Source organism: Ochlerotatus camptorhynchus, unplaced genomic scaffold, assembly GCF_037179485.1.
Source record: "Ochlerotatus camptorhynchus isolate MF236.1 unplaced genomic scaffold, CSIRO-AGI_Acam_v1.1 ptg000511l, whole genome shotgun sequence".
In the NCBI taxonomy this organism is placed as follows: Eukaryota; Metazoa; Arthropoda; class Insecta; order Diptera; family Culicidae; genus Ochlerotatus; species Ochlerotatus camptorhynchus.
The window spans coordinates 72,501-88,499 of record NW_027040995.1 but is presented as its reverse complement, the minus strand read 5'-3'; the positions used below and the strand labels follow the sequence as shown (position 1 = coordinate 88,499).

At 36.8% G+C, this 15,999-nt stretch overlaps 1 protein-coding gene across 2 annotated transcripts in view; it reads right to left on the bottom strand.

Moving 5' to 3' along the window:
- Positions 1-15,999, bottom strand: part of IntS3 (integrator complex subunit 3) — a 190,112-nt gene that overhangs the window by 138,167 nt on the left and 35,946 nt on the right. For both annotated transcript variants that reach the window (XM_065235979.1, XM_065235978.1), the window contains exons 3-6: positions 15,873-15,999; positions 1,188-1,608; positions 852-1,029; positions 541-695 (exon numbers count right to left, since the gene is read on the bottom strand). The exon at positions 15,873-15,999 is cut by the window's right edge and continues 209 nt beyond it. In XM_065235979.1, the coding sequence (XP_065092051.1) occupies positions 541-695; positions 852-1,029; positions 1,188-1,608; positions 15,873-15,999 (881 nt within the window). The remainder of the gene's footprint in view (positions 1-540; positions 696-851; positions 1,030-1,187; positions 1,609-15,872) is intronic.

Here is a 15,999-nt window from a genome sequence, read left to right as displayed (position 1 = left end):
AGAAGTTTCTAATAAGCCCTCCCAGTTCCTCTGTATACAGAACAAATCTGATACTATAATCAGAATTGCTCAGTCTGCATGAAGCAGCCGATTGCATCAAAGAAGTTCTATTAACAACCAAGAATTAATCGTTTGAGGTATACTGAAGCATTAAGAAGGTGATATGTGTCACTATGGGAAATCATCATCGTTGCAAATATAAAGAAATTAAACATAACCCTTTGCTTCAGTACCGTCAACCTCCATGTCCATGGGGAGGGCAGTCGAACAACTCTAATCATTCTAGAACAAAACGTATGCGAAAAACTAATTTAATCAAATTATCTCGCGCGAGGCCTAGGACTAATAAAAACATGCGACTGATTTGCTCGGCTCGTCACAGTCCATCTGTTGGTGCCAAAGACATCTGTTCAATCAAATGTTGTCCCGTACTCCGTAGCCCATCATTGCATCATCCCTATCTTACCCTACTAAGTTTAGCGGATTTCAGAACATTTTTAGAATTACCATCTCGTATTTTTCGAGATTAATAAGAGTTACCTTTGAAAGTGGCAAATCGTCATCATCCGAGTGTTCGTCCTTCATGCCAATCATTTTATTATCCTCTTCGTCGTCGCTAAACCTCAGTTCAATATCACTTGATGTATTGTAACTTACAATTTCGGCTGTATGGTGAAAGCTTTCCTCGATACGATCTATGAAATAGCAATGCAATGGAATTGTATAAAGTTAATCTGGAGATAATAACAAATGGATGCAAATGACGCAGTTGTTTTAACGTTGAACTGGCCATTGGCAAGACACAAATTACCTAAAAAATGAAAGTAAATAAAAATGAAATAGTTATTTACCATTTTCTTGTTGTTGATCATCTTCTATTAAGTGGCTTTTCAATGTTGTTGGTGCATTAAACAGAGCTGGAGTTGCAATAGGCGAAGAGAAAAATTCTCGGAAGTTTTCACGCAGCATCGACTTTAATTCACGGTCCAATTTGGTAGACTCCAATAGTGGAAACAGATTAGGAATCACCTACGAAAATAATTTTTAGCATTTCATTCAGGCTATATGTAACTGACCCCACAATTAAGGATCAGCTAAAAACAATTATGGATCAGTCAGTCTAGCATGTTAATCCAATAGAAGTGTGATAACTAATTGTGGAGTTAGTGTATCTTCAATCCAATTACCTGTTTATCTAAGATGATTCGCAATGAGTTGTATATTCCTGCACGAACACGATCCTCACCCTTGGGGTAAAAGTGTTTCATAATTCTGCACAAAAAATCCAGCAAGGTACAGCTCACTAACGGGTGGTTCTTAATTGAATGATACATTACCAATATTCCAGGTTCAATGTTCATAATGTTATCTTTCAATGGATCAAAGAACAGCCAATCATAGAATAACGAAAGTTTGGCATTTGCTTGTGCTACCGCATTAGTACACGAAGTTAAAAGCCATCCAATTACTGCCCATCTTGGAATTATGTCTGAACAGAGCATGTCGTTGGTAGGATGAATGGCTCCAATAATGAATCTGATTAAATCCGAACGTAAGCTTTGAGACTCAGGTGTTGTGAAATATTTTTCTTGAAACCAATCTTGATACCTAATATAGAAGATGAATATTATTAGTTTTAAATTTTAACATCGTATAACATTTTTCCCCGAAAACCGTTTCTCCGAGCGTAAGAACTAAATATTTTCTAAATTTGATTATTTGAAAAAAAAATTCTTCATTTTATCCGGTACATTCATTAGTTTTGTATTATTATTTCAATTAACTGTACCTATGAATATAACCATTATTTTGTTTTTTTTTTTTTCAAGTAAATGGTAGTGATTTGCTATTATGAAAAAATAATGAAATTGAATTGTTGTGTTAGGTTGTTTTCATTGAAATCAATTAAATTGAGATTTAAAAACCGATTTGCAAATATACAAATTTGAATAATTCAGTGCTAACATTTGAAAACGGCGCAAAAGCCATTTGTAAACAAATGGTTTGTGGGCCCTTTACTCGCTACCCGAAGAACGCCCACGCAAACCAACAGCATCGTCAGGAAGGGGAAAATTTCCCCTACCCGATGTTGCTGTTGTGTCGCGTGGGTGTACTTCAAGTAGTGAGTAAAGGGCCCACAAACCATTTGTTTACAAATGGCTTTTGTGCCGTTTTCAAATGTTAGCACTGAATTATTTGCAGGACAATTGCAACGGATTTGGTGCGTTTCCTGTGAGGATTACCATGTTAAATCATGTTTCAAGCAAGGTTGCAAATACTCATTTCAGCTAAAACAATGTTTTTTTTTTAATTATGAAGTAATTAGATGCTATGATCATATTTTGAATTCGTAAGATACAAGAAGAGGTAGCAAAGAATGTGTTTGACATATTAAATCTGTTTATTTCACTTCATGAAAGTCACAATCAGCGATTTTTCACACACTCACTCACTCACTCACTCACTCAGCGATCAGCAAATCGCTGATTGTGACTCATAGAAAGCAAAATTTACAGGTTTTATGTTTCAAACGCATACTTTGTAACCTCTTCTTGTAAGTTACAAGTATAACATGTCATCATACCATCTTTTGGTTTTATTATTCCGAAAAACATTATTTCAGCTGAAATAAGTATTCGCAACCTTGGTTTGAAGATCATCCTTGGTGGACAAAGCCGAGTCTTGTCACTATCAACAAGGCATAAAAAGTAACAAGGACTAACATGTGTTCCTTGGTTTACTGAAAAATCCTGTTCCCCTAGTTTGAAGTAGTCAGGAATAGGAATCGGTGGTAGATCTTACATCCCGTAACGTACAACGAAAAGATGATCTACCCACGTTACGGGGCAAATCTACCATAGAATCACGTAGTTTTTACGTGAAGAAAGGGATGAACTAAAGTTTCCTATATTTTCACGTAACCCAGGTTGCACAATGTCGTAGGTGGTACGAGCTGTAAACTGTTGTTAAGAAGGACGCCCACCTTCATCCGTTCCTGTTAGATAGTAATTTGTGTTTATTTACTACCTCTTAGTTAAAGAATGTGTCTCCCTCCAAAGCTGTCCTGGGCCACGTCCTTGCATCTGGTGGGGAAGGGGAGGAATGTTAGTCCAACACTTACTTAAGCGAGATGCAGAGAACTCTACGACTCCTCATAAATGTCAGGGGAAAGGTGGAATTTTGTTAGTAGAGATGGTAAGCCATAGTATTGAACCCAGGCCTGCTGTGGTGAGAGGTAATCAAGCTTACCACTACACCACCGGCACCGCTGAAGGATATATTAATATTTTGAATCTGTTATTATTGTAAACAATCTGAAAAGACTTGAAGGTTTTGTGTCAGCGGAAGAAGAAATATCAGTAATTTTTAACCCCGCGATTTTTCCCTTTACCATTCTAAAATAAAAATAAACCGATAATAACAACACTGAAGCCACAAACAAAGTGATAGACGACTTTCTCCAAAGAAATGAATTAAAATAATGTGGTTCTCTGCAATAGAATTCTAGTCCACCTTCCGCCGCTCACCGCAAGATTCGCTAGTATTTTTGTTTCGAATTAATTCAAGTTGGTTTTGTGTGCAATGATCTGGCAACTCGTGTTCTCGCTCGTGTTGATTTCTCACTCATCGAAGGAAATTCTGATTAGAGTGAGAAAGTAAGGAACAGTCAGTGCGGGAACGTGTGCGTTACTATACGTGCGGTAGAAGGAATGTAGTCGACTCTTTCGTTCTCACGGTGTTCTTACGCATGATCCAACGTTACGTCACACTTTATTATGCATAAGACCGTCGTGATAATGAAAGAGCAAAGTTTGTATGTTTGGCAGTCTCTCGCATTCAACCCCCATTCCCCCAACATCCAATTGGAACGGGCCAGATGAAGAGCACGGTAAGGGCCCATGCATTAATTATGTCACGCTAAATCGAGCAAAAAATTACCCTTCTCCCTCTTTCGTAACGTTTTTCTTAAAACTAATGCATTGCTTGTCACAAAATCTTAGACCCCCCTCCCCCTTAGAGCGTGACATAATACATGTATCAACCCTAAGAAAAAAAACCCAACTTCACTTTTACCTACTTTTGACTAGTTTGTCTCTTTTTCTCCGGAGAAGCAAAACCACCCAACGTTGAGTATAATCATAGTTACCTACTTTTGAGTAAACTAACTTACTTTTGGGTAGAAAGCTAGTGGAAAATTCCATACAAATTGCACACAAGTAACTGAAAACTACTTTGACCCGCTTTACCTACTTTTGGGTTCCTGCACTATAGTGCCGAGATGAGTGAAAAGAACATACTTTTGTGTCAGTCCGCATCGTGCTCTCTTGCCGTGCGGATCTATTGGCTTTTTGCTGAAGGAAGTGTTACTACTACCTAAAGCTACAACAAATTTAAACAGCACTTTTCAGTGCTCAACCTGTAAAAATTCTACCTTCAACGCTTATTTCTCTTCGATCCTTGTTTGGACCCTACCCGAGGTAATACTTCTTGTATATCGATTTGGAATATTCCTCTTAGATCCTTCAGATTCTTATAGTAATCTGCTTGGAAGTCGATTTGGATAACAATTTACTGCCGCCATGGCGCCTAAACGCAAAAGAAAGGGGCAAACTCGTAATCCCCCTTCTGATGAAATTAATTTGAGTAATCCATTTGATTTGCTCACGGATGATGAGAATGATCCTTCATCCAGGTAAAATTGTAGTAATATTTCCCGGCTTAATGCCAAGAAGGAAAATATTCCGCCTATTGTGATAACCACTTCCGATTTCCATGCTCTTCGCATGGAACTTTTGAACTTCGAGAAAGTTAAGTTTTCACTACAAATTGGACGTCGGGGTGAATGCCGTGTATTGGCTGAACCCTTCGACGGATTTAAATGTCTTCTCAAGTATCTTACTGAGAAGCAGCACAAATGTTTTACTTACGACACCAAAACTGAACGTGTGTTCAAGGTTGTCATGAAAGGACTGCCCAGTGGTGAATCCCTGGATCAGATCAAAGATGAACTGGCAAAATTACTTGGAGTTGTGCCACTCCAAGTAATCAAAATGAAAATGAAATCCCGTCCTGGCGATTCGCGCAACGGAATTTCTAATGATTTTTATTTAGTTCACTTCAAGTCTAATGAACTAAACAACCTTAAGGCCTTGGAAAAATCTAGCCTTATTAAAATTCCATTTTCTATGTCCGAGTGAAGTGGGAACACTTCAGGAAGACTGGAGGAAATTTCCAAAGCCTCACCCAGTGCCGTAAGTGGCAGGGATGGGGTCACGGAACTAAAAATTGCTACATGCCAGCTAAATGCATGAATTGAGGTGATTCCTCTCACGCGAAGGACGACTGTCTTGTGAAGGAAGATCCTAATAAATTTAAATTTTCAAATTGTGGTGAAAACCACAAATCCAATTTTTGGGAATGTAAGACTCGCAAAGCGATCTTACAATCTCTTTCCAAGCGACAGGTAGGAAACGCTCCACGTTTCCGACCAGGTACAAATTACTCTGCTGTTAACAATGGTCAGCGAGGAACAAATTCTACATTCGTACCCGTAGGTACAAATATCACCCCTGCTTCAAATTCTTCATCTATACCCACTCCCCTCGCTGCTAACAATGTTCAGCAAGTAAATGAAGCTACCTATGCTGATATTGCAACGGGTAGAAATCGAAATACTAACCAACGTATTTCTAACGGAAATTTTGAAAACTTTGTCTTAGGAAGCATTACTGCTCCTAAAATGGATTTTTTACAGAAATCATTAATTGACATGATTACTGATATGCTTAAATCTAACTCCAAGTTTGATGCTGGAGTAAAATTTGCAAACAATATTGTCATGACTTTGAAATTCAGTAATGGATTTTAAATCATTAAATATTTTAAATTGTAATGCTCGATCTCTTAAAGATAATGAAGACGAGCTATTTAACTTTTTGATAGTTCATAACGTGCATATTACGGTTATAACTGAAACGTTCATTAAACTTGACCATAAGATTAAGAGAGACGCAAATTATTTCATTTATAGAAATGATCGTCTGGATGGAGTCTGTGGTGGCGTTGCAATTATTTTTCATAGACGAATCAAACATAAAATTCTTTCTTCATTTGAAACCAAAGTATTCAAACTTTGGGAGTTTATGTTGAAACAACTTTCGTTTATAGCTGCCTATTTGCCATTCCAATGCGTAGGCCAGCAAAAGAATTTTCTCAAGGTTGACCTTCAGAAACTTACTCGTCATAGGTCTAAATTCTTCATTATTGGTGATTTTAATGCAAAACACCGCTCATGGAATAATGCTCAAAGCAATTCCAATAGTAATATTCTGTTTGATGATTGTTCTGCAGGTTATTACACTATTTAATATCCAAACAGCCCAACATGCTTTTCTTCAGCAAGTAATCCCTCAACTATTGATTTGGTCTTAACTGATTCATGTCAACTTGGCTACAAAGTTACCCATGCTGACTACGGTTCTGATCACCTTCCAGTAACTTTTGAAATATCCCAAGAAATAATTTCCAATCCCAACAGCTCTACTTTCAATTACCTTAGAGCTGATTGGGAGCAATATCGAACATTTATGGAATATAACTTCGATCCAAACATTCCTTTGCTAACCAAAGATGAAATTAATTATGCTCTTGAATCTCTAGCTACTTCTATAGTTGAAGCAAGAGCTGCCTCAGTTCCAAAATGAGAAGTTAAATTCGATTCAATTATAATAGACGACGATCTTCAGCTCTTGATCCGTATTAAAAATATTCGTAGGAGACAATATCAAAGAACACGCGATCCTGCTATCTGACGGGATTTGCAAAAACAAATTAAAAAGCGATTATGAGAAACAAACTTTTGAAAATAATGTTTCTAAATAAGACCCGAGTTCCACCCTTTTGGAAACCCACACAAATTAAAAAAAAAAACTCAAAAGCCTATTCCAGTGCTTAAAGAAGGTGGTAAAATTTTGATCACAAATTTGGAAAAAGCTCAGAAACTTGCTAAGCAATTCGAGAGTTCCCATACTTTCAGTTTGGGTCTTATTGAGAATCTGGTTGCTCGGGATTATCTGAATATTTTCTCCCGGGAAAATATTTTTGATGATTCCTGGGGGACTGATTTGGACGAAGTAAGATCTATAACTAAAAAGTTTCATAATATGAAAGCTCTAGGTGATGATGGAATTTTCTATATCCTCATCCCAGAGAGTAAAATTATTTAACAGATGTTTCCATTTGGCATACTTTCCTGATAAATGGAAAAAGGCAAAAGTTGTTCCAATTTTGAAACAGGATAAAAATCTGGGTTATAGGGGAGATAAAAAGGGTTATCTTGATTTAATTCCATTTAATTAATTTTGGTATCCATGATAGATACGTATTTGGACTACAATGTGCAGTCTTATCAGTGTCATTCCCACTAAAGAACTTATCAAAATCTAACCCCCTTAAGTACTCATCTCCTAGGTAAAAAAGTGAAGATCACAGGTATAAAAATTAAACAACAGTGTGTTGAATCGGAACCTACCTAACTAATAAAACAGATTTAAGTAAAGTAAAGGAGAAAAAATCTATACAACTCTCTAATAAGGAAAATCCCAAAGGCTTGGTAGCCATCATAATGAAGTAATGAAATTGGGTTGTTAGTGGAATGCTTAAATAAAACAAAATAATACAGAAAATCGACGAAGAGAATCGATCATCGCGTTTACGCCCTTATGCATGCTCACTGTCGAATTAGTGATTTCAAGCTGAACATTGCATTAGGTCCTAAGTAGCATTGACAGATTCTCATCGTCGACTTTCTCTTTGCATCCCCACGGCCATGTAAAGACATTCCCAGGTATTTTCAGCACATAGATCGATAAAAGAAGCTTTTATCTAGCATCTAATAGGACAAACACACCAAGAAACGGTTCTGTGATCAAGTTATTAACGAAAGAGAAAGTCGACGAAGAGAATCGATCAATGTTACTTAGAACCTAATGTAATGTTCAGCTTGATTTACTTGCAACATAACTGGCAGCAGCAACATCAGAGTGGCAATGGCGAACATGGGTGCCAGTTGTCGGTTCGAATGTGGTTTCTCCCCGTCGTCGTGGTCCTTCCCGTTCTCCTGGGAGATAACGAGCCGTGGGACAGAAACTAATGGGCGAACTTTAGGGTCTAACGACCGACCGGTATCGATTCGAAGACGGTAGCTTCGAGGCCGGGTCTAAAATCGAAATAAATTTGACAACGGCTTTCACCTGCGGAGGTGTTGTTCGAGCGATACACAACTTCGACGAAACATCTTAGGAAAGTGCTGCTTCCGACTGGTGGTTCCCCAATAGAGATCTCCAAGCGCAATCTCATGAACACTAAAATCCAACATCCATATATAAAAATGAAGAAGAAGAAGAAACAAAAAAAAGATATCACAACGACTTAAAAAGGTAGCCCGTGGTCTCGCACACTTTTGTGTATCTGGAGAACTATGTAGCATCAACTACTAGTACATATGAGTAGGAGGTACACTCGACAATTTAAAATGTAAGTGCGTCAAATCAAATTTCGAGTCGCTCCGTCTGTCACTTCGTTTGTGCTACGGCAGCTCTAAAGAGTTATAACCGAATGAATGGGCTTTTCATTCGCCCTAAGGAATGAACGCGTCGTTCGTAGAACGGTTTAATGTTCCCTTTATTTTACGCTTGCACACAAGCACACACACACACACACACACACACACACACTCACACACACACACACACACACACACACACACACACACACACACACACACACACACACACACACACACACACACACACACACACACACACACACACACACACACACACACACACACACACACACACACTGTTTCTTATGTAAAAAAGCATAGTTAGTAAATTTATTCTTTATATTATACTATCAATGTTACCCGCATTATCAAAGATACCCCGTTTTACGGTACATTATAATGTCTTCCATGGTATTTTTCATGAAAAAAGAGCTTCTCTGTCAGAGTAACTTCAATACCAACACAATATTTATACCTGAATATCCAAATGGTACCTACGTTTGTATATAAGCATGACCATACTTTTGAAAACAGACATCACTAAAAAAATCTTTTTGAGTCACCAAGTATAATTGGAATATGGAATTCAAGAAGCTCGAGTGTTGCAAGCCGTTTCCTAATAAACGGTGTTCGTCAAAACTTCGTAAATTATCCGAAAATTTGATTGAAAAATATAAGTTCCTATAGTGGAAATTTAATTTGGATACATCTCTATCAATCTGTGATACGTGTCGCTTGAATTTAAATAGAATCGAACCATGTGTTGAAAATCTGGAACTAGAAGTACAACCGTCAGTCATGGACATCGCGGAGCCGCAGCCATCTACATCTCGACATGGCCTCGAAGAAATACCATCAACTACGTCAATAGCAACAGCATCATCTCAGGATAGTGGAGAGCAACAATTTTCCAGGACGCGGATCCAGGATTGTATTGCAAGCTCGATGCTTGGCAAACGGGAAAGGAGTATTGACCACCCCCAACGAAAGGTTAGGACACGGTTTGGATCCCGAAATTAAAAACGAGGTATTGCAGTTCTTCGAAAGCGACCAGATAAGCAGAGCCACGCCAGGACTAAACGATTACGTTTCAGTGAAGAAGGAAGGTAAGAAGATTAATATTCAAAAGCGACTTTTAGTTTGTACATTGTGAGAAGCTTTTATTAAATTTCAAGAAGTTAGTAAAAATAGCATTGGATTTAGTTCATTTGCAGCACTAAACCCAAAGCATTGCAAATTACTTGGTAGTTCAGGTTCTCACAATATTTGTGTTTGTACCATCCATGAAAATATTAATTTAATGCTTCATTGTCTTAGAAAATATTCATTCGAAAAAGATTTCAACCATTATTTTGAAGAAATTTTATGCAGCTCATCATCCAGAACTAAACATTGTTATCTCCGCGAATGCGAACGTTGTCCAGGTCTCTCAGATTTTGAAAGAAGTTTTTCAGAAAAATTCGAGGAACAGGGTATGTCTGAAATATGTTTTGAACAATGGGTTTCAACTGATCGATGTAGTTTAGAGAAACTTGTAAAACCAGTAGATGGATTTGTTCCTTATTTTTGCGAAAAGTTGGAAAAACTGTTATATGGGATTAGGTATATTAAAATTCAGCAGTCTAGTTTCTTGAGAAATACAAAAAATACTCTTAAAAATGGAGAAGTTGTCATAATTTGTGATTTTTCCGAAAATTATTCATTTGTTTTTCAAGATGCTGCCCAAAGTAGTTACTGGAATAATCAACAAGCTACTATTCATCATTTTTGCATTTATTATTCAGAATCAGGTATAATTAAAAATTTAAGTTTGATCGTAATCTCTGAAGTTTTAAAACACGATACTTGCGGTGCAAGTATTTATTTCAAAATTACTGACCTTTTTGCAAACAAAAATACAAGTAAAAAAGCGATGTTTATGTCTGATGGAGCTGCATCCCAATATAAAAATTGCAAAAAATTTGCAAGTCTTTGTAAATTTAAAACGAAGTACAATATTGATGTTGAATGGCACTTTTTTGCAACTTCGCATGGCAAGGGACCATGTGACGCGATTGGTGGCACATTAAAACGAATGGCAAGGAGTGGCTGTAGAAGACGAACATCCAATCACAAGTGCAGCAGAGTTATATGCATGGGCTAACCAGAAGAGTAATGATTATTTAACAAAAATGTCATTTTGTTTTGTGTCACAAAAGGAATACGAACAGGGGGCTGCAGAATGGAAAAGCATTTTTGAAAAGGCCAAAACGATCCCAGGTACAAGAAAATATCCCTGTATTGTTCCGATTTCCGAAAATAAAATATCGAAGAACGCAGCATTTATAACATATAAAAACATGCCAATCAAAAGTTCATCAAATAAAAATATATCCAACGAAAAGGTTTATGAACAAATTATTATTATTATTAAAGACGATCGAAAGTAATAAATGTAAGATGCAAATAAAAACGCATGGGTATTTCATTTATTTATCTTATTTATCTTATAAGTTTAAAACCAATTTTCCAATAGTCTATTGGTGGAAGGGTAAGTTGAAGGTAAGTACATGCATATCTTGCAAAACTTATCATATTTAAAGGACAATCACGTATAACTTACGAAAAGGGCATATTTTCTACAAAAAATTGATTATGATGAAAGTAAATTTGAAATATTTCGAAAACGGTTACATTTAGGAAGTTTGTCGATATGAGCACTATCGTTTGAAATGATTTTTATAATCTTATACTGACATCAAACTGAACATTTTGCCGTAAATAATGAAAGTTTCAAAAATGCCTTAAAAGTTGCTCTTAGAAAAACTTTTTTTATTAAAAGTTTGTCCATCCTGGAGTTGTTTTCAAAACTTCTGCTTTCTATTCAAGTTTTTATTAAAAAAATATAAAAAAAAAATCAAAAATACTTTGTTTTGTTATTTAAATTTTGAGGTTTATTTTTAATTTTTTTTTTTGTAAAACAACGAAAAAAAAAATTCCGTGTATATTTTTTTTTATAAAGCCTTATTAGTTTCCTACAACTCCTTCTTAGTAATTTTTTTCTGCAACCAACTGTTTTCGAACTACATTTTTTTTTAAAGTATGTGTGCTGAAAAACACATAGGCCCTTTTCAAAAATTACCCTTGAGTCAAAAGGGTCTCCTCGCCTACGGAAAATACTTGGTCTGTCATACTGAAAATATGTGCCAAGTATCATCCAGATTGAAGATAGTCAAGTTTGGTGACTGACCGATTTGGCATGGAATTGGTCAGTTGTGATCAGAATATGGACCCTGGGGATCACGGGATAGTTCACCGGAAGATCCGAAACATCCGTAAAGTGGTCAATTAATGAAACTATAGATCAACGGATTTTTCGAAACCTCTCATAGACGACTATTCAGAATGAATTCGGAGTTGTGACTGGAATATGGACCCTGGGGACCACGTTAAGGCCCTCCGGCAGATTCGGAACATCCTTAAAAGTGGTAAATCCATTAAACTGATCCTAGAGCTCCACGTTTTTTTTTTCGAAACCTCTTAAAGACGTCCTATTAGAATGAATTCTGAGTTTCGACCGGAATATTAATCGTGGGAACCCCGGATTGGTTTACCGAAAGATTCGGAACATCCGTAAAAGTGTTCAATGCATAAAACTAATCCATTTTTTTTTCAAAACAGCTTTTTGACGTCTTATCATTATGAATTCAGAGTTGTGTTCGGAAAATTTACCCTAGGGACCACGAAATGGCATTTCAAAGGATCTGGATCATCCGCTGAAACTGATCCTAGAGCTTTTTCGATCTTTCGAAACCCCTCATAGATGTCAAAATGGGAGTTTTGACCGGAAAATGAACCCTTGGTTCCACGAGATGGTCCACCAGGAAGATCCGGAACTTCCTTAAAAGTGTTCAGTGCATGAAACTGAGCCTAGAGCTCCGCATTGGCTACGCATTGGCGTTTAATCAATGCATTTGGAGTCATTGCCAGAAAATTTACCCTGGGGACCAGTGAACGGCCCTCCGAAACATCCGAAGCATCCGTAAAAATTTTCAATTCATGAAACTGATCCTAGAACTCGGTGTTTTTTAATTCGAAAACGTTTATAGACTTATAAATATGAATTCGTAGTTGTGATCGAGAAATAGACCCTTGAGACCATGGATTGCTCCTTTGGAAGATCATAGAAGTCTCATCAGAATAAATTCGGAGTTGTGACTGGAAAATGGGTCCATGGGATGGTGTTCTGGAATATCCAGAATGTCCGTTAAAATTGTTAATTGATCGAACTGATCTCAGCACTGTGTGGTTTTCTCATTGGCATGATTTTTCTATATATTTTCATTGATGATTTTTTGGCATTTAAGCATTTTAGTAGCTTCTAGGCAATTTTAATTGATTTTTTGTAGATTATTCCTTGGATTTCTTAGACTTCTTTCTCTTGACTTCTTGTAGATTTTTCTTTGGAGTTACAAGTTAACGAGATACTATTTTTTATGTTGCTATAGTTGTCATACGTTTTATTTATCACATCAAAATTTTATTTAAAAAACCATTTTAAAACATAAAAAAAACATAAAACTATATTGTAGCTTGATAAATCGACCACTTTTGCGGATGTTTCGCATCTTTTAGTGGACCATCTCATAGTTCCCAGCGTCCATTTTCTGGTCACAACTATGAATTCCTTGTGATAAGACATCTGAGTGGTTTCGAAAAAAAACGCAGAGTTCTAGGATCATTTTCCAGCATTGACCACTTTTACGGATGTTCAGGATCTTTCGAAGGACCATCCCGTAGTCTCCAGAGTCCATTTTTCAAACACAACTCCGATTTCATTCTGATACGATGTTTATGAGTGGTTTCGAAAAAACCGCGGAGTTCTAGGATCGGTTTCATGAATTAACCACTTTTCGGATGTTCCGGATCTTTTTGTGAACCATCCCGTGATCCCCAGCATCAATTTTTTGGTCACAACTCCTAATCAGTATTGATCAGGCGTCTACACACCAAATTTCTTAAATTCTATTCGGTACTTTTTTTTGCTAAATTTGTTCTGTAAAATATATTTTGTACCGAAAGGTTTGCAAAATGTATCGTTTTACAAACTTTCAGTAATAAATAATACTGAATTTACGTACTTTCCGAAAATTACCGAAAACTGTAAATAAAAATTACTGATCTTATACTGTAAAAAAAAAGTGGCGTACTAGTCTTTTACAAAAACAAATGGTAGTAAAGTACCAGATTCTTGTAAATATTACGGAACAGATTTGTAAATGTCATACTGTCAAAAACATCCTTTGTCGCTATTTCGAAGTGGAGTGTTGTTTGGAAAAGTAAGTGTTTTGCTATAGTCTACTGAATATATGGAGGGGAGAGTTGTTTTACTTTAAATTCGATCCTAGGGCATCGCTTCCAGTCATCTTGGACTTAAGGTGACCTGATGCTTCCTTCAACTGCATGTTGCCGTCGATAACCTGGTTTGGATTCCCTGCTGGACCTGGACCTGAAGAATCCTTTTCTTGGCGTCGCAAATTTTGCTGTGTTGTTCAAAATACCAGGGAAAATACAATAAAATATATGTTAATGGAACAAACAGTTTGTTAATTATTGCTGATTAAATTGCAATTTATATAACCACAATGGAAAATAATTTACAGATATTTCGGTTAAAACATTACTGAACGCTATTGTAAACTTTACCAATCATTCAGTATTATTCACAGTCCAGGTCAGTAACTTTTGACAGCTCAAGAGGTAAGACGAATTTACCGAATTGTAATTGTAAATTCAAAAAATTACCGAATCGATTACCGAATGTTCAGCTGTTCCATATTCGGTAAAACATTACAGTATACTGTAAAAAAAAATCTTAGTGTGTATGAGTGGTTTCGAAAAAACCATGGAGGTCTAGGATCAATTTCAATTATGTACCAGTTTTGCGGATGTTCTGGATCTTTTAGTGGACCATCCTGTAGTCCTCAACGTCCATTTTCTGGTCACAACTCTGATTTCATTGTGATAAGACGTCTATGAGTTGTTTCGAAAAAAAAAACTGTGGAGCTCTAGAATCTGTTTCATGAATTGAACCACTTTTACGGATGTTCCGGATATTCCGGAAGACCATCGCATAGTCCCCAGAGTCCATACTCCGGTCAAAACACTGAATTCAATCTGATAAGACGCCTATGAGTGGTTTCGACAAAACCGCGGAATTATAGGATCGGTTTCATGAATTGACCACTTTTACGGATGACCCGGATCTTTTCGTGAACCATCCCGTAGTCCCCAGCGTCCATTTTCTGGACAAAACTCAAAACTCAATCCTTGCTAGAAGCCAGCATTTCACATGACTTTTATTTTTGATTCGATTTACGTGCAAAATAATAATTGATTGCATCGCAATATTTTGCACATTTCTTGGTGCCATTAATTAACCAATTAATCAATATAGTTTGAATATTGTTTTTGATTCCAAAAACTAGTTGAATTTGAGAAGCACATAAAACATAAAGGGAATATCTGTTCGATTGCAATACTCTTAAATTTAATGTAATAAGAATAAGAAATCCTCGGAAAGAATCTAATGGAAATGTTCGATTGGCTCAGATTTTGGCAGTACATTTGGCTCAAAACATTCTCTCCCTCTGAGTGTTTCTAGGTTGTACTAGGGGGCTGGTATAAACTACGTAGACAGTTTAGGGGGGGTGTTGACAATTATTCACGGCCCATACAAATTTAAAAACATTTGTATGGACAATTGTCTACGCAGGGGGAGGGGGGGGGGTCAAGAATACCAAAAAACTGTCTACGTAGTTTATGTCAGTTTACGAAATAAAGAAATCTAAATCTCGATTACTTTTCTAAGGGACGTATCTGCTTTTGTAAACAATGCGATTTGGCGGAGCTGGTAGCTCGCCCATGCATGCTAACACTACTATCAGACCGAGCATCAGACAGGGGAAAATTTCCCTACCTGATAGTGGTGTACTATGCGTGGGCGAGCTTCCAGTTACTCCATATCGACGATCAAATGCATTGTTTACAAAAGCTGATACGTCCCTTTGGAAAAGTAATTGATAAATGACGTTTCAATGTAAACAAATTTAAAAGTCATATTTGATAGAAATATTCAAGTTTTTATTCAAACCCGTTCGAAAAATGGAGGTAAAGTGAGGGTTGTGCTTAGTATGACGGAAATTAGATCTTAATCATATACTGCCGCTCCGCAAACTGTCTCATGTTATAGGCAACATAACATGGGACAGTTTTGCGTTTACCAATAGTATAACAATCAACATAATGAAAACTGACAAATATTTACCGTTTTTGATTTCCAAATTTCACGTTACTAATCAAGAAGTGCAGTTTTCGTTCAACATCCGGTGTGAGTCGGCAGCGCAAGAAACGTCTACTCGTTTTCGTCTGCATTAGTTGCATAACTCCACTGA